We start from the raw sequence: 21,470 nt of genomic DNA on the forward strand, positions 1-21,470 counted from the left end.
CAACTTGTAATCAAATGGCTAATTATATTTTGGTTTTTATATAAGACAGATTAACTAACAAATAACTATATAGTTATGTATGAGAAAATACACTAATATAAATTCTACCTCTATCTAAAAAATAAAAATATTGAACATTTGTGAACAAAAAAAAAATGGCACTGCAATTTATTATTAATATTAAAAACACATAATACTTAAGGAACAACTATTTTTTCAATTCTATTAGTTATTAAGACTTATTAAACATTTTTAAAAAAATGTCTTCTTCACAGTAAAATTTCAGGAGAAACGCGAGTAACTAACCCTGGCTTTTATTGAAATACAGGTGTTTTATCAATGAGATATATTCCATATCAATCACTATATCATGTGTTTTATCAATGAGATATATTCCATGTTAATCACTATACCTCACCCACTATTTTCATTTACAAGTAATAAGTATCCATCATCAGAGCTTTCTTAAGTCTTTAATGATATTCAATCCATTAAGTTTGAGAGGAAAAAAACATACTTTACAATTAAAAACAATATTTCAAATTAGGAAAGGCACTTAACATTATAAAATCCAAAATAAACTTAAGAAAAATTTTGTGTACATAAATATATCTGTATAATTAAGTCAAACAGTTTCAACAGTGCATCAAGAGGCAACAGGGGCATATCTTTTCCCACTAGGATAGTGGACAGAATCAGCTCAGTTCAGCCTGACCAAGTTCTGCCTTCTTTTATCTAAACTACATTTGATTTTTCACCCTAAAAAATCCCCGAAAGTAATCTGTAATGCACTAATCCAAATTTCAAAGACTAGTTTAACACACAAAATTAATAGGGAATGGTAAGAAAGGGGTATAATGTACACGTAGGTTTAGTATATGCATGGACACATGTGATGTTACATACATATTTTCAGTTTCTAAAACCAAACAGATTGCTACATAACAAATAATTTTACACTTGAATACAGGCAAATAGTAAAACAATAATCAAATCATGAGAATGTTGAAACAACTAAAAGGTATAAGCCTTTGCCACCGCTAAGCATGCACTTCTGAGCAGACGCACCAGTTTCTATACTGTTGGCATACTAACTTAAGATTTCTATCAGCTGGTGAAGTGTTAATTAAAACTGCCACTTCAGGTATAGCATGTATAATGCTAACTTATTTGGTTTAAACAATATTTATTTATCTTCTTCCAAATTTTCAAACAAAATTTCAATTATATTATATAAATTACATCAATAATTGCGTAGAAAGCTTAAATCTTATATAAAACTCCCTCCAGGCTGACGGCTGACTTATTTGATGTTATGAGAATAATTGTTCCGTAACATGTATATTTTATTCAATTTTTTTATCATTTGATTAAAGCATACTTATTTGTTTCACATGAAAAAGAGTTTATATCCATAGCAACCATTATATACATGTATATAAAGGCAGATCCCTTTGTCTTTTGGTACCGTTATTTTGCCCAAATAAATGGTGCCAAAATAAAAAGAGGGGACACTTTTACGGTATGAATATATACATCAAAGAAATACCTGCCAATTTCTATTAGTAAGGATAAACATATTTATCACATACCCATGCTGATTTTGCAACTACTTAAAAATGGTATTGCATGACCGTTCATATGTTTTGATGTGACGTCCTTTGCATTATACAAACATATTGTAAAGATGCCTTAAATGTTAGTGTTACAATAAATTACAATATAGGTGCGTAGATGAAAAATGTTTCTTTTGTAGAACAGTGTTTATTTTGGCTATGTGATAAATAGAATATTGTATTTATGTAGGATCATTACTGAATTTATTGAACTTTTAAGTTGTTGAAAAAATAATACTTTGCTTGCCAGAGACTCGCATCATATAATTTTATTCAACTTATTCAATAAATGAGCCGTGTCACAACAAAACCAACATAATGGGTTTGCGACCAGCATGGATCCAGACCAGCCTGCGCATCCGTTGTCACTTACAAACCCTATAACAAGTAGAGAAACTGATAGCGAACAGCATGGATCCTGATCAGACTGCGCCGATGCGCAGACTGTTCTGGATCCATGCTGGTCGCAAACGCACTAGGTTGGTTTTGTTGTAACGCGGCTCAAATTAAGTATTGAACCAGCACTCATTCAATGTTCTCTCTATATATAAAATAATATATATAACATAAAATGTCTGACATTTTGAAAATACTGAAATAGCCCTACTTGTACAATAACAAGATACATACATGTGTAAGTTCTGAATATTTTCTTTATGCATGTCATGTCTACAGACCCTGTATTCTTAAAAAAAAATAATAACATATCTATGTAAAGGAAGCAATTTCTTAAATATTGTTCAAAAAGGCCTCACCATGAATAAATCATACAACTTTATCTTTTCAATATTTGTTTAAACTCAATAACTGTTTCCGAAAAAAGGAAAAAGAAGGAAAACTTCGTTATAAGCATTAATCATTGTTTGATATAACTTTTGTTCTTTAAACCTCAAGCAAATTAGTATGGAGGAGGGGAGGTAATTAATTAATATCAATGCTTGAATGGTCTTACTCTGATAATGCCATTGCAATTTTTATTCACACTTAAAATTCCTTACAGTAGTTGCACCACAGAAATTCCCATTTGGTATATTTAGTTGTTTGGATTTATTTTTTGAAGGTTGAAATTTGGTCATGGTCATATGGCAACTCACAGATTTAAATCTAAAGCCCCCAGATTTTTTAGTTGGGTTTTATGTCATGCCAACACAGTATAGGACATATGGCAACTTTTCAGCTTTACTGGTTGAGAAAGACCTAGGGTACCCTTGCATGCATTATTTCAGGCATGAACTGGCACCTGAGAAGAGCCACTAACATTCCATATGCTTGCTGGATAGCTTCCTCACATGAAAGATTCCAAAGACCCTGTTGGAACTCGAACCCACACTGTTAAGGAGCAAGTGGTTCAGACATAAGTCACTCTGCCATGGAGGCTTCTATACCACTTTAATTTCAAGTCATAGTTATGCTTAAAACTAAGGAGAAGATGTTAATTTACATTTGTTGCAATTTTTGTAATTTTGGAAATAACTGTAAATAATATAAACTCTAAATTGTATAATTGTAACAATTGATCAATAACATACAAATTATAAAGCACATAGCACCTACAAAAATAAACATAAATAAATAAACATAATAATGACGTATTTCACATAATATGTAACAAAACAAGAAAATAATTGCATGAATTTTTTAACTTTTCAATGAAGCTCTTTTGAATGGGTAAACTTGCATGAAAAAAGTGTTATATAATAATCATATATTATGAAGTGATAAAAACAATTAACAAGAGCTGTCACAGGAGACAGCGAAGCTCGACTAATAAAATACTGGACGCAGTAAGGAGGACAAAACTATGAAAGAAAAATCAATTATGTATAATTATGTATTAAGTTATAGTAAAAAAATAATATTTGTTAACATAAATTCCAAGATCAAGGGGAATAATTCTAGAAATAGTCATGCTAGAGTTATGGACCTTGTCAAACAACATTTGTGTAATGATAAGAAATATATATTTGAAGTTTGAAGTAGATACCTTAAAAAGTAAAGAAGTTTTTATATTTCTTAAAGAAAATCCTAAGTTCAAAGAGAGATAAATGTGTAAATATTGCTTCAAGAGTTATGAACAGTGTCACATTAAATGTAATTGATGATAAGGAATAAGTATTTGAAGTTTGAGGTAGATACCTTTAAAAATAAAAAAAGTTATAATAAAAAATAACATTTTTCTAGTAAAAAAATCTAAGTTTATGGGGAGATAATTCTTTCAATATTGGTGCTGGAGTTATGAACCTTGTCACATAAGATGTGGATGATGATAACGTAAATATATTAGAAGTATGAAGTTGATCCCTTTAGAAATAAATAAGTAACAGTAAAAAAAATATTTTTTATGGAAAATTTTAAGTTCAAAGGGAGATAAATCTGTAAATATTGGTGCTAGAGTTATGAACCTTGTCACATAAGATGGGGATGATGATAATGTAAATATATTTGAAGTATGAGGTTGATCCCTTAAGAAATAAAGAAGAAACAGTAAGAAATAGTACTTTTTGAGGAAAATTCTAAGTTCTTGGTGCTAGAGTTATGAACCTTGTCACATAAGATGGGGATGATGATAAGGTACATATATTTGAAGTATGAGGTTGATCCCTTAAGAAATAAAGAAGTAACAGTAAAAAATAGTATTTTTTAAGGAAAATTCTAAGTTCAAGGGGAGATAAATCTGAAAATATTGGTGCTAGAGTTATGAACCTTGTCACATAAGATGGGGATGATGATAAGGTACATATATTTGAAGTATGAGGTTGATCCCTTAAGAAATAAAGAAGTAACAGTAAAAAATAGTATTTTTTAAGGAAAATTCTAAGTTCAAGGGGAGATAAATCTGAAAATATTGGTGCTAGAGTTATGAACCTTGTCACATATGATGTGGTTGATGATAAGGAACATATATTTGAAGTTTGAAGTTGATACCTTAAGAAATGACAAAGTTATAGTGAAAAATATTTTACTGCACCAAAACTTTAATCTAAAATCTGGACGCCGGGGCGAGTAGGACAGCTCTCCATATACTTCGTATAGTTGAGCTAAAAATGAAGGATAGAATAAATGATAGGACAAAAGTTGCCCTAAAATTATCACAGATATCTGACTTTTCTGATCTATTTTTAGCAATGGATTTCTCTATACATGATGTAAATGTTTCATGCAAACTTTACTAAAAAACCTCACCCGAATTCTTAAATGTATTACTTACAAATAGAAATCTTCAATATTTCTTTTTTCATTTAAGATAAAAAAAAAGTTCTCTTTTTACCAGAATTAATTAAGACTCACAGTTGAATTCAAATGCAGTATAAAGTCTTGCTTTACAGTTAAGGTCAAGAGCCAATTTTCCACCATTACGGGTAGATGATATGCAAAGATTTTCAAGTATATCCAAAGATTCTCAAGTAAATCCAAAGATTTTTAAGTATATCCAAAGATTTTCAAGTATATCCAAAGATTTTAAAGTATATCCAAAGCCAAAGATTTTAAAGTATTTCTAAAGATGTCCAAGTATATCTAAAGATGTCCAAGTACATCCACAAAAGATATCTCAAAACATCAAAACACATCCAAGTACATCCAAAGGTGTCCAAGTACATCTTAAGATATTCCTATACATCCAAAAATATTCATAGACATTAAAATCATTCCAGTGCATCCAAAAATACCCCAAGTACATCAAAGATATCCCAGTGTGTCTAAAAATATCCAAAGCTGTCCTAGTACATCCCATAGTGAATTATTCTTACACATAAATTTGTACATGATTTACACACAAAAATCATATTCTTTTTCAAATACAAATAACAAAATTCATACAACAATTACTTTAAAACAGTAAGAATATTTTAACTTATACATGTAATACTTTCATACAAGGATATTGGAATGCAGTAAAATCTCACTTGAAGATTATTTCACACACAAATACATTCAAGACAAAAACATATTGATGAGAAAAATGAAAAACAAAGAAACATTGAGCTTAACAGTATACATCATATCAATTTTTTTGTTTTAAAAGTTTCAAGCTAACTGGTGACTTTTTCCTCATAACATTTCTTTGGTCAAAGATCTAAATAACAGGATAGTTTCCCAAATACATGATTTATGAGTACATATTAAGTATCATTGCAACGTTTTTTTTTTCTAAGATTGTTTTTGTAACAAATTCATAATAATTAAGAGTGAACAATGTGAAAAAAGTAAGTACATAAAATCCCGCAAGTAAGCACATTACAAAAGTCTTGCATAATCCGCTTTTCTGGACCAAAAAAGAATTATTTGTATATACTATATATACTGTATATATTAAATAGGACAACACAAGACGTTAGATCTATGTTATAATCAAAACAGAAGTTTCAGAAGCATAAGCCATTTCTATCTTTGTAATAGCCGATTCCTGATTGGTTGAAAACCAACGATGACAAACTTGCGTAGCTCTGTATGAGAATAGGACCTTCAAGGACCGTAACCTTCTCCCCGGGGCGTTTACGGTTATACGCCTTACTCACTCCTTGAACTAGCGATTCATAGAAATCATCGACGTTAAATGTCGCTGTCTCGTTCTCGTTTGGGTTGTAGATCAGTGGATGGTGCGCCAATGTTACCCATGGGATCGTTGAACACCATGGGTTCCAGCGCTGTCCGAACGACGGCTCCTCGCCATTATTGAAGTGGAACTGTATACCTCCATGTTGCCTGTCACTTGATACAACACTGAAAAGATATCATTACAATGTTAAAATTCTAAATCACAAAAATACTTTTAACTTTTATCTTAAATTCAATTGTCAGTTTTTGTTTGTTTGTTTTTTTGTTAATATGTCTTTCAACTATAATTGGATACAAATAGAAACAGGATCTAACAATATGAATCAAATTTAAAACTGTATATTTGCTTGGAAATTATGAAAATTACTGATTTTTCTTTTTAATTTAACTTGTAGCTTATAAATATGGGTTAAAACACAACCAGGGATGCAATTTCCTTTTACTTGAGGAAAATTACATATCTATCAGATATTTGCTTGTGTCTGTAATGATGTCAGTAGAACAACTTCTACCATAATCTTAATTGAGAAACACCCTAACTTTCTTATAAACATGTAATTTAATTAACTCCAAACCAACTGGAAAGGCTTTTATATATGTAATTTTACCACTAATTTAATTTTCAGGTTTTTATAAAGATTTTTATATATTTTTCATCATATCTTGGGTGACAATCTGCTTAAATGGCTTTCCTGGATAACAAACCAGTAATTACCAATTTCTCAACAAGTGAACAACTAGTAGTAATCTCAAATGGTTTCTGAATCAGGGTCGTGTAACATATGACCATAGGGCTCAATGTCTACGATCAATTGAAGAAATTTCTAAGGCTTGAACCAGTGACCTCTGGTTTTCTAATACAATGTTTTTCCTATAAGTATAAATGTTAAATTATGGTTAACATGTCGGACTAGTAATCTCAGGATTGCCAATCACATGGGTTCAAACCCTGCCAGGGGCAAGCTTTGTTTCCATGGGCAAGAAACTTTACACTCATTACTCAGTACTGGTTGGTTCCAGGAACGAATTTGAAGTTGTTTCAATAAGCTCATAGCTTCCAATACAATCAAAGTGATTATAGTTATTGTCACACTTTAAAAAGAAAAAAGTAGAGATTAAAAGTCTACTCACGGCATCACTGAATACTGCGGGTATGTGAAGTCTCCAATGTGTATGCTATTTATAATATGAAGGCTGACTCGACGGAAATCAATCACCTTGTTATTAATGAAGTTAAAGCGGTAGAGAAGGACGGAGTTTTCTGTCAAAACCACAATCTTCTCCCTCTCATTATCCCAGTGGTCAATCCTGAAAAAAAAATTTTATATGAGCCGCGTCACGACAAAACCAACATAATGGGTTTGCGACCAGCATGGATCCAGACCAGCCTGCGCATCCGCGCAGTCTGATCAGGATCCATGCTGTTCGCTACAAACTCTATAACAAGTAGAGAAACTGATAGCAAGCAGCATGGATCCTGATCAGACTGCGCGGATGCACAGGCTGGTCTGGATCCATGCTGGTCCCAAATGCATTATGTTGGTTTTGTCGTGACGCGGCTCATACGTTTAAAAATAATCAAAACAAAGAAGATATTATTTTTTACAACTGAAAATAGACAGTCATGACCTTTTGTGAAAAATTTAAGTTAGCATGTCATTGCTCTTTGATGACGTTGAAAAATATTCAACCAATAAACCTTGACACTGACCCAGTTACTCAAACTCCACCTAAACTTAAAGGACCACCTGAGGTAAAACCGTAAATATCTTCCAAATACGAGACCTTGATAAAAAAAAAAAAAGGGCTATATATGTGACTAAAATAAATTGGGAGAACAATAGGGTAGCCACCCAAGTATCCCAAATGTTCGTTTGTTCAGACAGACAGTTCAATTACAATGTACAATATGCCAGTGGCATAAGAAGGCCTTTAAGCTGAGAAGAGCATTAGGTTTACTACCTTGCCATATTCTATGGTTTGACGTCTGACAGTCTATTTAAATTTTGGGAAAATAACCATTGTCCAAATAACCATTGTCCAAATATCAGACGATTTTCAGAATTTTCTACAGCCATTGCTATAGAAAAGAAAAAAAGCACTGTAAGCTGAGGACAGCATTTTGGTCTACCAACTTGCCACATATGCTTTCTTTGACTCACTGGCTGTCTAGTGTATCTCCTATTTACTATTTGACTGAGGATGTTATTCATTCTTTATCAATGATTCCAGGAAATTTAAATACGGTATATTTGCAGGGCTCACACTGGCTTAAAAATAAATTATTAGCCAAAATTTTAGCTTTTAGCACAATAATAGATAAAAGTTCGGCAGACTTTTCACCCATTTGCGCTTAACAATTAAAATGCAGCCAATACCAAGTTGACATTTGGAGTCTACCACTTTCTTTATCATTTTTTTTTCACCTGGAATATATCATTTATTTATTGATTATATATATATAATCTTTATTAAAGTCTCATCCATACAAAACATATGCAACATTTCAAACATAAAATCATACAAGAGGACCATCATGGCCCTGAGGTCGCTCACCTGTATATAGGCCCCTGGAGCAGGGCCAGTTTAAACCCCAGGGATTTTATTTGAACAAAGTTGGAAGACACCCATTAGAAGATGTTTCATGATGTTAAGTTTTTACTACACACATATAATGAAAAATAATGACCTTCCCTCCTGCCCCCATTTGAATAAACTTGGTAGACACCCATAAGAAGATGTTTCATGCTAAACATCTAAGCTCTAGCTCATTTGGGTTTTAAAGGAAGATTTTTTAAGTTTTTACTATACACATATAGTTAAAAAGAATGACACCCCTTGGGCGGGGCCAGTTTTGACCCCAGGGCTTTTATTTGAACAAACTTTGTAGACACTTACTAGAAGATGTTGCATGCTTAACCCTTTCCCCCATGAGCATATTGTGAAAAATGGCCATTTTCACTGAAAAGCCTCCTCTAACAAGTTCAAACTGCTATGAAACTATGAAAAATACTTCAATACTAATCAAACTTGGCACAAATGTTGACTGGACCATTGCCTTTGTAACGACATGCTCAGTCTTAAATTTCCTGTTACCATGGCAACGAGGGGACATTTCAAAATTGCCAAAAATCACTTTTTTGCCTCGATTTTTTCCATCAAAATTTACTTCAAAGTGCTGCAACTTCTCAAGGGATTGAGATAGAGTCAAAGGCTTTTCAGCGTTGGTTACATGTTACCTTATCATCAACCTGGGGTCATTTTAAGCCTCTCACAAGTCCAAAAATTTCTTGGCGATGAAGGGGACTCCGCCCCCCTTCAAACCCCCCAAACAGAAGGGGGCACATCCCCCTTCTGGCAACCCCCTGATGTATTATTTGGATGGGGGACGGCGCCGAAAAAATGGTCACTTTTTTTTACAACATTTCTCAAACAAAAATCAGAGTTTGGGGTCTAAATAGGACATTTTTTTCACTGTTTGAGGCCTCAAAAAGGGGGGGGGGGTCAAAAAGCCGTCGAAACACGCTTATTTAAGGGAAAAGGTTAACAAACAAGAGGGCCATGATGGCCCTGAGGTCGCTCACCTGTATATAGGCGCCCCCCCCCACCCCCGGGCCAATTTTTCCCCAAGGGCTTTTATTTGTTTTATTTGAACAGACTTGGTAGACACCCATAAGAAGATGTTTCATGCTAAACATCTAAGTTCTAGCTCATTGGCTTTTTTAAAAGAAGATTTTTAAAGTTTTTACTATACACATATAGTTAAAAACAATGACACCCCTGGGGCAGGGCCAGTTTTGACCCCCGGGCGTTTATTTTAACAAACTTTGTAGATATTTACTTAAAGATGTTTCATGCTTAATATCTAAACTCTAGCTATTTGGGTTTTTCCAAAGAAGATTTTTAAGTTTTTGCTATACACATATAAGGAAAATCAATGACCCCCCCGGGCCAGTTTTGACCCCAGGGCTTTTATTTGAACATACTTGGTAGACACCCATTAGAACATGTTTCATGCTAAATATCTTAGCTCTAGCTCTTTGAGTTCTTTAAAAGAAGATTTTTTAAGTTTTTACTATATGCATATAGGGAAAATCAATGACCCCCCTGGGGCGGGGCCAATTTTGACCCCAGGGCTTTTATTTGAACAAACTTGGTAGACACTCATTAGGAGATGTTTCATGCTAAATATCTTAGCTCTAGCTCTTTGGGTTCTTTAAAAGAAGATTTTTTAAGTTTTTACTATATGCATATAGGGAAAATCTATGACCCCCTGGGGCGGGGTCAATTTTGACCCAAGGGCTTTTATTTGAACAAACTTGGTAGACATTCACTAGAAGATGTTTCATGCCAAATATCTAAGCTCTAGCTCTTACGGTTCTTTAAAAGAAGATTTTTTAAGTTTTTACTATATGCATATAGGGAAAATCAATGACCCCCGGGGCGGGGCCAATTTTGACCACAGGGCTTTTATTTGAACAAACTTGGTAGACACTCACTAGAAGATGTTTCATGCCCAATATCTTACCTCTAGCTCTTTGGGTTCTTTAAAAGAAGATTTTTTAAGTTTTTACTATATGCATATAGGGAAAATCAATGACCCCCTGGGGCGGGGCCAATTTTGACCCCAGGGCTTTTATTTGAACAAACTTGGTAGACACTCACTAGAAGATGTTTCATGCCAAATATCTAAGCTCTAGCTCTTATGGTTTTTTAAAAGAAGATATTTAAAGTTTTTTCTTTTGGTTGCCATTGCAACCAGAGTTCTGCATGGAATTAAATTCTTTGAACAATTTTTAAAGGTGACCACCAAAGGAACATTCCTGTGAAGTTTGGATGAAATTGGCTTAGTGGTTTATGAGGAGATGTCATTTAAAGGAAAAGTTTACGGACGGACGGACGACGGACGGACGACGGACGGACGGACGCCGGACGAAAAGCGATCACAAAAGCTCACCCTGTCACTTTGTGACAGGTGAGCTAAAAATGCTGAAAAACCTTGGAATCACCCAAAATCTAGTTTTTCCATGTTAACATGTGGTCTTTTACCTAATTTTGGTGAAAAATTGTTGTTTTGTAACATTTATAATTTTTTTAGTTAACCCTTTCCCCCATGAGCATATTGTGAGAAATGGCCATTTTCACTGAAAAGCCTCCTCTAACAAGTTCAAACTGCTATGAAACTATGAAAAATACTTCATTACTAATCAAACTTGGCACAAATGTTGACTGGACCATTGCCTTTGTAACGACATGCTCAGTCTTAAATTTCCTGTTACCATGGCAACGAGGGGACATTTCAAAATTGCCAAAAATCACTTTTTTGCCTCGATTTTTTCCATCAAAATTTACTTCAAAGTGCTGCAACTTCTCAAGGGATTGAGATAGAGTCAAAGGCTTTTCAGCGTTGGTTACATGTTACCTTATCATCAACCTGGGGTCATTTTAAGCCTCTCACAAGTCCAAAAATTTCTTGGCGATGAGGGGGACTCCACCCCCCTTCAAACCCCCCAAACAGAAGGGGGCACATCCCCCTTCTGGCAACCCCCTGATGTATTATTTGGATGGGGGACGGCGCCGAAAAAATGGTCACTTTTTTTTACAACATTTCTCAAACGAAAATCAGTGTTTGGGGTCTAAATAGGACATTTTTTCACTGTTTGAGGCCTGAAAAAGGGGGGTGGGGTCAAAAAGCCGTCGAAACACGCTTATATAAGGGAAAAGGTTAATATCTAAACTCTAGCTATTTGGGTTTTTTTAAAGAATATTTTTAAGATTTTGCTTAACACATATAAGGAAAATCAATGACCCCCCGGGCGGGGCCAATTTTGACCCCAGGGCTTTTATTTGAACAAACTTTGTAGACACTCACTAGAAGATGTTTCATGCTTAATATCTTAGCTCTAACTCTTTGGGTTCTTTCAAAGAAGATTTTTTAAGTTTTTGCTTTACACATATAAGGAAAATCAATGACCCCCGGGGCAGGGCCAATTTTGACCCCAGGGCTTTGATTTGAACAAACTTGGTAGACACTTATTAGAAGATGTTTCATGCTAAATATCTTAGCTCTAGCTCTTTGGGTTCTTTAAAAGAAGATAGTTTTTACAATATGCGTATAGGGAAAATCAATGACCCCCTGGGGCGGGGCAAATTTTGACCCCAGGGCTTTTATTTGAACAGACTTGGTAAACACTCACTAGAAGATGTTTCATGCCAAATATATAAGCTCTAGCTCTTTGGGTTTTTTAAAAGAAGATATTAAAAGTTTTTTCTTTTGGTTGCCATGGCAACCAGAGTTCTGCATGGAATTAAATTCTTTGAACAATTTTTAAAGGTGACCACCAAAGGAGCATTCCTGTGAAGTTTGGATGAAATTGGCTTAGTGGTTTATGAGGAGATGTCATTTAAAGTAAAAGTTTACGGACGGACGACGGCTGGACGCCGGACGAAAAGCGATCACAAAAGCTCAACCTGTTTGTGACAGGTGAGCTAAAAACTGCCTGTTTGGTCATTCTGATAAGAATTATAAGAGACTGAAACATAATGAAAGGGGAGACAACTCCCCAACCAATATTGCAAATACTTCCTATATGTATTGAAGAGTTACCTCTCTTTTCAATGTTTTTTTTACATTATAACAATTGAATTGAATTCAGAAACCACTGCTCTCCTTGTCCAAAAGGAATTCCAACATGTAGCTTAATAAAATGCCAATATGAGCTGGCATTCAACTTAAAACAAACAAAATTATTAAAGTAACAAGAGGGCCATGATGGCCCTGAGGTCGCTCACCTGTATATAGGCCCCCCAACGTTGCAGGGCCAATTTAACCCAAGGGCTTTTATTTGCACAAACTCGGTAGACACCCATAAGAAGATGTTTCATGCTAAACATCTAAGCTCTAGCTCATTGTGCTTTTTGAAAGAAGATTTTTTTAAAGTTTTTACTAAACACATGTAGTTAAAAACAATGACACCCCTGGGGCCGGGCAAGTTTTGACCCCAGGGCTTTTATTTGAACAAACTTTGTAGACACTTACTAAAAGATGTTTCATGCTTAATATCTAAACTCTAGCTATTTGGGTTTTTTCAAAGAAGATTTTTAAGCTTTTGCTATACACATATAAAGAAAATCAATGACCCCTGGGGCGGGGCCAATTTTGACCCCAGGTCTTTTATTTGAACAAACTTTGTAGACTGTGACTTCATTAAAGATGTTTCATGCTTAATATCTTAACTCTAGCTATTTGGGTTTTTTCAAAGAAGATTTTTTAAGTTTTTGCTATACACATATAAGGAAAATCAATGACCCCCAGGGCGGTGCCAATTTTGACCCCAGGGCTTTTATTTGAACAAACTTGGTAGACACCTATTAGAACATGTTTGATGCTAAATATCTTAGCCATAGCTCTTTGAGTTCTTTAAAAGAAGATTTTTTAAGTTTTTAATATATGCATATAGGGAAAATCAATGATCCCCCGGGGCGGGGCCAATTTTGACCCAAGGGCTTTTATTTGAACAAACTTGGTAGACACTCACTAGAAGATGTTTCATGCCAAATATCTAAGCTCTAGCTCTTATGGTTTTTTAAAAGAAGATTTTTTAAGTTTTTACTATATGCATATAGGGAAAATCAATGACCCCCTGGGGTGGGGCCAATTTTGACCCCAGGGCTTTTATTTGAACAAACTTGGTAGACACCTATTAGAACATGTTTGATGCTCAATATCTTAGCCATAGCTCTTTGAGTTCTTTAAAAGAAGATTTTTTAAGTTTTTACTATATGCATATAGGGAAAATCAATGACCCCCCGGGGCGGGGCTAATTTTGACCCCAGGGCTTTTATTTGAACAAACTTGGTAGACACCCATTAGAACATGTTTCATGCTAAATATCTTAGCTGTAGCTCTTTTGGTTCTTTAAAAGAAGATTTCTTAAGTTTTTACTATATGCATATAGGAAAAATCAATGACCCCAGGGGCGGGGCCAATTTTGACCACAGGGCTTTTATTTGAACAAACTTGGTAGACACTTATTAGAACATGTTTCATGCTAAAAATCTTAGCTCTAGCTCTTTTGGTTCTTTAAAAGAAGATTTTTAAGTTTTTACTATATGCATATTGGGAAAATCAATGACCCCCTGGGGCAGGGCCAATTTTGACCCCAGGGCTTTCATTTGAAGAAACTTGGTAGACACCCATTAGAATATGTTTCATGCTAAATATCTTAGCTCTAGCTCTTTTGGTTCTTTAAAAGAAGATTTTTTAAGTTTTTAATATGTATATAGGGAAAATCAATGACCCCCCTGGGGCGGGGCCAATTTTGACCCCAGGGCTTTTATTTGAACAAACTTGGTAGACACTCACTAGAAGATGTTTCATGCCAAATATCTAAGCTCTAGCTCTTATGGTTTTTTAAAAGAAGATTTTTTAAGTTTTTACTATATGTATATTGGGAAAATCAATGACCCCCGGGGCGGGGCCAATTTTGACCCAAGGGCTTTTATTTGAACAATATGGTAGACACTTATTAAAACATGTTTCATGCTAAATATCTTAGCTTTAACTCTTTTGGTTCTTTAAAAGAAGATTTTTTAAGTTTTTACTATATGCATATAGGGAAAATCAATGACCCCCTGGGGCGGGGCCAATTTTGACCCCAGGGCTTTTATTTAAACAAACTTGGTAGACACCTATTAGAACATGCTTTATGCTATTTATCTTAGCCATAGCTCTTTGAGTTCTTTAAAAGTAGATTTTTTAAGTTTTTACTATATGCATATAGGGAAAATCAATGACCCCCGGGGCGGGGCCAATTTTGACCCCAGGGCTTTTATTTGAACAAACTTGGTAGACACCCATTAGAAAATGTTTCATGCTAAATATCTTAGCTCTAGCTCTTTTGGTTCTTTAAAAGAAGATTTTTTTAAGTTTTTACTATATGCATATAGGGAAAATCAATGACCCCCTGGGGTGGGGCCAATTTTGACCCCAGTGCTTTTATTTGAACAAACTTGGTAGACACCTATTAGAACATGTTTGATGCTCAATATCTTAGCCATAGCTCTTTGAGTTCTTTAAAAGAAGATTTTTTAAGTTTTTACTATATGCATATAGGGAAAATCAATGACCCCCCGGGGCGGGGCTAATTTTGACCCCAGGGCTTTTATTTGAACAAACTTGGTAGACACCCATTAGAACATGTTTCATGCTAAATATCTTAGCTCTAGCTCTTTTGGTTCTTTAAAAGAAGATTTTTTAAGTTTTTACTATATGTATATAGGGAAAATCAATGACCCCCCTGGGGCGGGGCCAATTTTGACCCCAGGGCTTTTATTTGAACAAACTTGGTAGACACTCACTAGAAGATGTTTCATGCTAAATATCTTAGCTTTAACTCTTTTGGTTCTTTAAAAGAAGATTTTTTAAGTTTTTACTATATGCATATAGGGAAAATCAATGACCCCCTGGGGCGGGGCCAATTTTGACCCCAGGGCTTTTATTTAAACAAACTTGGTAGACACCTATTAGAACATGTTTGATGCTAAATATCTTAGCCATAGCTCTTTGAGTTCTTTAAAAGTAGATTTTTTAAGTTTTTACTATATGCATATAGGGAAAATCAATGACCCCCCGGGGCGGGGCCAATTTTGACCCCAGGGCTTTTATTTGAACAAACTTGGTAGACACCCATTAGAACATGTTTCATGCTAAATATCTTAGCTCTAGCTCTTTTGGTTCTTTAAAAGAAGATTTTTTAAGTTTTTACTATATGTATATAGGGAAAATCAATGACCCCCCGGGGCGGGGCCAATTTTGACCCAAGGGCTTTTATTTGAACAAACTTGGTAGACACTCACTAGAAGATGTTTCATGCCAAATATCTAAGCTCTAGCTCTTATGGTTTTTTAAAAGAAGATTTTTTAAGTTTTTACTATATGTATAAAGGGAAAATCAATGACCCCCCCGGGGCGGGGCCAATTTTGACCCAAGGGCTTTTATTTGAACAAACTTGGTAGACACTTATTAGAACATGTTTCAAGCTAAATATCTTAGCTTTAACTCTTTTGGTTCTTTAAAAGAAGATTTTTTAAGTTTTTACTATATGCATATAGGGAAAATCAATGACCCCCCTTGGGCGGGGCCAATTTTGACCCCAGGGCTTTTATTTAAACAAACTTGGTAGACACATATTAGAACATGTTTCATGCTAAATATCTTAGCTCTAGCTCTTTTGGTTCTTTAAAAGAAGATTTTTTAAGTTTTTACTATATGTATATAGGGAAAATCAATGACCCCCCGGGGCGGGGGCAATTTTGACCCCAGGGCTTTTATTTGAACAAACTTGGTAGACACTCACTAGAAGATGTTTCATGCCAAATATCTAAGCTCTAGCTCTTATGGTTTTTTAAAAGAAGATATTTAAAGTTTTTTCTTTCGGTTGCCATGGCAACCAGAGTTCTGCATGGAATTAAATTCTTTGAACAATTTTTAAAGGTGACCACCAAAGGAACATTCCTGTGAAGTTTGGATGAAATTGGCTTAGTGGTTTATGAGGAGATGTCATTTAAAGTAAAAGTTTACGGACGGACGGACAGCCGGACGGACGACGGACGGACGCCGGACGAAAAGCGATCACAAAAGCTCACCCTGTCACTTTGTGACAGGTGAGCTAAAAATAAAGTAACAAAATATAACATACTCGCTTAACAACCAATGACCAACAACATTGCCGTCCAAGTCTGTTTTATACTCGAACTCCTTGCACACTTGTACAGCCTTGTCTAGTGCATTTTCCTGAAATTTTTATAAAACCAAGTTGTAACATATGGCACACAAATTTTCAAATAACTGAATGAAATTTCAGAGCTCTAGATAAATGTTTGGGTCAATTAGTTTTCACCACAAGTTTTTTTAGCCAATTAGATTTTAAATCAATATTTTTTTTTGTTCTTATATATTTCCTTTAATTTCATGATTTACCCTAACTATGCCTAATACAAGCATCTTAAATGGACTTGTTAATCTTTTAATCTAAACTAAACTATTCCTCTTACTAATGTGTTTTGTTACATCAGTAGAATTTGGGTCACTTCAAAACTGCAGACCATGTTATGTGCTCTTACTTGTTACGTTATTTCAATCAGTGATTTTTTCCCCTGTATTTTACTGCAGATTAAAGGCTGTTTCCCCTAGCCTAAAATAGGTATATTTTCCCCTAAAAATGCAAATATTTTCCCTTAAATGCATTGTGCACACTCTTCACCAGAACCATGGCTCAACAGCAGCTGACTTGTATCAGCTAGAAGTTAGAAAGCTATCCCTATAGAAGACAACCACTGTACCATGCATGTTAAATTAAATTGAAATTGAAATTTTTATTCAATGTGTGGGTGAAATCCATTCTTAGTACTTTTCTGATTTATCACACTATTTTCCCCTTCACGAAGCCACAGGTTCTATTGAAAATTGAAAAAAAAACTCACTGTGACAATTATGAATACATTTAACTTGTGTTTTAACTGAATTTATTACTCAACACTATCAGGACACTCTGTTTTGGGAGAACAGTACCCCGAGCACCTGTAGGAAACGGGGGTGTGGGATTTCAGGAAATGTTTGTATAAAAAAAGTGACAATACTCATGTTGTTAGTAATTACATATTTTATTTTGTAAAAAGACAAATTTCAATAGGATATTGTTAAAGGTCTTTTGCTAAGCAGTAGTTAGATTATAACAAACTAGTTTTAATGATAATAATTTGTAAATAACACAAAATTTACATCAGCGTACGAAAACTACTTAATTTAATGTGTTTATTTCTGATAGATCTTAGTAAAATATCAGACGTTACAGGCTTGTTTTAGTTTATGACAGTCAAGCCTGATGGCTAATAAACACATAGCATAATAAAATATTCAAAAAATGTCTATTGTCTTGCCATGGAGCTAAATATAAGATGGAGAAGAGACTGTGACGTCACACATTTAAAATCAGTATCGGCGGAGTTGTGTTCCCGCAAGTTATCATATGTCGCGAGACTTTGATGCATCCTGGGTGAAAGTAGCCAAAATACCGCCATATTGAATTCCCGGAGGTACATCAACAAAAAAAAGACTAAACATTTTTTACTTATATAAGAAGCAATAGCTATTTATTCTAAAACATACAAAACACACTTTTCCACACAAAAATTTCTCTGATGAAAATCCATGTTGGCAATGTAAGCAATAATTCACTGATATCGCCGAAGTTTAACGATAGTGTGAAAATCGGAGACTAGCGGGAAAGCCCTATTATCACCGAAGCGTGCAAACGATTGTGGGTCTGAATCGGACTCTCATCTTTTTTGGAGTTTCCTATCCGTTGTTTATTTATCTGTGGTCTTGCCTTTCAAGCTTTTATTCAAAAGCTTCTCAAAAATTTCTTTCAATATCAAGCTCAATCATTAACAAAAACTCTCAAATAAGTTCATTATCAAACAAACATCAATCTGTTTTTGCCATTGGCCATGCTAGTTAAGGAAAGAGCTTAACAGATTGGTTCCAAATTTTTTAACTGAAAAATATATTCTTACTCACTGGCGGTGCATAGGCAAATATTTCATTCAAAAATATTTCGTTTGCAATTTTTGACTCATTTAAACGCTGTCATTTGAATTAGCCAATCAAATTGTGCACACTGTGAGTCGGCCATTTGTTTATCGGCTGTATAAGGAATTTAATTAAATAAGAGGATTTAATCATTATTTTTCGGATGTGACAGTTTAAGTACTTTGTTAAAAGGTATTTAATTTTATCTTTTGTTCATAAATAGGTCAATATTAAAATTGTTTTTCATTCCGCTAGATTTTCTTGCGGAACGTGCTATGGGTTTTTGAGCAATTTCAATATGGAGTTGCTATGCCCAGAAGCAAAAATATCTCAAAGCGATGTCATATTTATTAAGGGTGTAACGGTTTATCGGTATACCAATATATAATTGCAATATGAAAAAATAAATTTCGTACTGTGGTACAATTTTTGGAAAACCGGAATTTTATAAAAATCATAATTTTTAATTATTTATTGCCTTCTGATTTCGTACAAATTTTGCATAAAATCTTTAATTGGTGAATTTTATTGGTGCCAACATAAGATAAAAATATCCGAAAACTAGTCCACTTAAAAGTCGATAAGCAGCCGCGTATTTTACATAAGCGACCCAGATGTGAAAGGTCACGCGCAACTAGTTTTTTTATCAAATTGTGTGACACTTTACTTAGTTTTTAGTCCTTACTTTTACATAATTATTAAGTTTCTACTAAGAATAATTACGTGTAATAATGATATTTAATGTTACTTCATCTTTACATCAAAACATATACACGACAATACGTATTGCAATATATTGCAATACGCTTCAGCAAAATGGCAATATTTAACAAATAAAACATGGGCTTGAGGGCAATATGCAAGTTTACGGACTGGTTGGTCAGACTGAGGAAGGTATATGGCCCGAAGCGCATGTATACGCATATATATTATACCGAATCTAAATCCTTTCATCCATTTGTTTTGTGCTGTCATTTTACTATTATTTGCTTTAAAATGATAATTTTACTTGTTCAGTGTGTGAAATATCTCAAACCCTAGTCGGATTTTGTTTTATTATTTTCAAGCGATGTAGCAAAAAATCATGCTCTTCTTTTAATATTCCATTTTTATTAATCAAATTAAATATTTAATGTTACTAGGCAAAAAACCCGGACTTAAAGAATATTACAAACTGTGTAAATAAAATTTATAATTAAATTAAAGACAAATCATGACTATTGATCAACATGTATGCTTTTCTCTCGTCGATTCGTGACTCTTATTTGGAAAAATTGCACTTGCATAACAAATATCAGACATATATACAGTTTAATTAGTGCATTTGTTAAATAAATTCTTTATCTAAAAGTCCAAAAACTTTAAATTACTTCTAAAAACAAACACTCCAAGATTAGAGCATCTGAACATGACAACCATGACTGTCTAGCTCAGCTGGACTCTTACCCATCGATTCGTGAAATCCGATTCACCCTGTGACGTCATCAAAATATAGGTGCTCACACCACTAAATGTTCGCATGGTTATTTTCAGTCCGATCTGATCAATATATGTTTCAAAGTCTTAAGTAAATTCTTACAGCATAATGAATATTTTTTTGGCTTAAGTGTAAGTGTGTTTGATAATTTTAAACATCAATATCGATTATTTTAAAGTAATAAGGTCACCAGCTGATTGTAGGGTAAGGTCATTTACACCTGTTCAATTACGCATTTTGATTGGATAGAATTGTCAAATGAGTGTCTAATACAACTTGTGTAGTTTTCGGATGGTGTATGTCCTTGCAGAAGTATTTATACCAGACAATTATTTAGGTCACGAATCGATGAGAAGGCACGAATCGATGAGAATAAGGCATAATAAATTTATGTCTCTGATAAAAAAGCGAATCGATAGACGTTACCTTGTCATATTTATAAATTTACCGAATATCATCCATAAAACTATTAAAATTATTTAGAAAAAATATATATTATCATTCTTTGTGAAAATGTAATTTACAATGTGACTGTCAATGCGCAAGTCTGTTTTCATCATTGCATTTATTTTTTATTAAAAAAATGCTGTATGATTATTTTCAACAGTGCGTATAGGCTAGATGTACTTGACTAAGGCTAGCCACTTCCTATAGTATAATTGTATATAGTATTTTGGTATATTAGGAACAAGACTTTTACAAGAGACATCTGACCAAATATCAATACAATTTCGGGGGGGATGTATTGCGTTTTTTTTAAAGTCGCACTTAAATTAATTAATTTACCTTATAACAGAAGTATTGTTCGGACATTTTCGGTGATTTATAGGCACCTGGTTTCATCGATGTCCTACTGGATGTACTACGGACTGATTGCCGTCCGATAGTGGAACCAGGACGGTTACGATCGAAACCTGGCCCGGCAAACTCAACGTCAGGATCAACATGTGCTCCGTCTCCGTTTATTTCTAAAGTAGCTCCTTGAAAGTGGTCGTCCTTTGGGGGTTTGTCATCATCAAGATGTATGTCGGTGGCATTTTGCGTCGTTTCTGTTGTTGATTTCTGTTGCGACTCCATATTGGAATTTTGCAATCACGGAAGCAATAAATGAGTAGCCTCCCTTGTCTTTTCATACCACTAAATGTTTTCAAGGTATAGGTGCAAAGACACTAAATTTAACGAATTTTTTTAAAAATCTTTTAGAGGACAGAAATCCACTGGAAATACT

At 34.2% G+C, this 21,470-nt stretch overlaps 1 protein-coding gene across 1 annotated transcript; it reads right to left on the reverse strand.

Moving 5' to 3' along the window:
• Nucleotides 1-4,860: 4,860 nt before the first annotated feature.
• LOC132734931 (tumor protein p63-regulated gene 1-like protein) lies at nucleotides 4,861-21,356 on the reverse strand. The gene is made up of 4 exons (XM_060721817.1): nucleotides 21,029-21,356; nucleotides 16,874-16,968; nucleotides 7,305-7,481; nucleotides 4,861-6,338 (listed from the first exon to the last, which is right to left on the reverse strand). The coding sequence occupies exons 1-4, from the start codon at nucleotides 21,317-21,319 to the stop codon at nucleotides 5,981-5,983; spliced, it is 921 nt and encodes a 306-aa protein (XP_060577800.1). The 5' UTR covers nucleotides 21,320-21,356; the 3' UTR covers nucleotides 4,861-5,980.
• Between the last annotated feature and the right edge of the window lie 114 nt (nucleotides 21,357-21,470).

This window comes from Ruditapes philippinarum, unplaced genomic scaffold (assembly GCF_026571515.1).
Source record: "Ruditapes philippinarum isolate M1 unplaced genomic scaffold, ASM2657151v2 ctg1965_1_1_1_1, whole genome shotgun sequence".
Lineage (NCBI taxonomy): Eukaryota > Metazoa > Mollusca > Bivalvia > Venerida > Veneridae > Ruditapes > Ruditapes philippinarum.

Excerpts from the sequence above, each read along its gene's own strand:
- LOC132734931 (XM_060721817.1), bottom strand. The coding sequence starts at position 21,319 with ATGGAGTCGCAACAGAAATCAACAACAGAAACGACGCAAAATGCCACC. Across the intron at positions 7,482-16,873 it reads GGTCATTGGTTGTTAAGCGA|GATTGACCACTGGGATAATG; the intron begins GTATGTTATATT and ends TTTTTTTTTCAG. Across the intron at positions 6,339-7,304 it reads CCGCAGTATTCAGTGATGCC|TGTTGTATCAAGTGACAGGC; the intron begins GTGAGTAGACTT and ends ATATCTTTTCAG.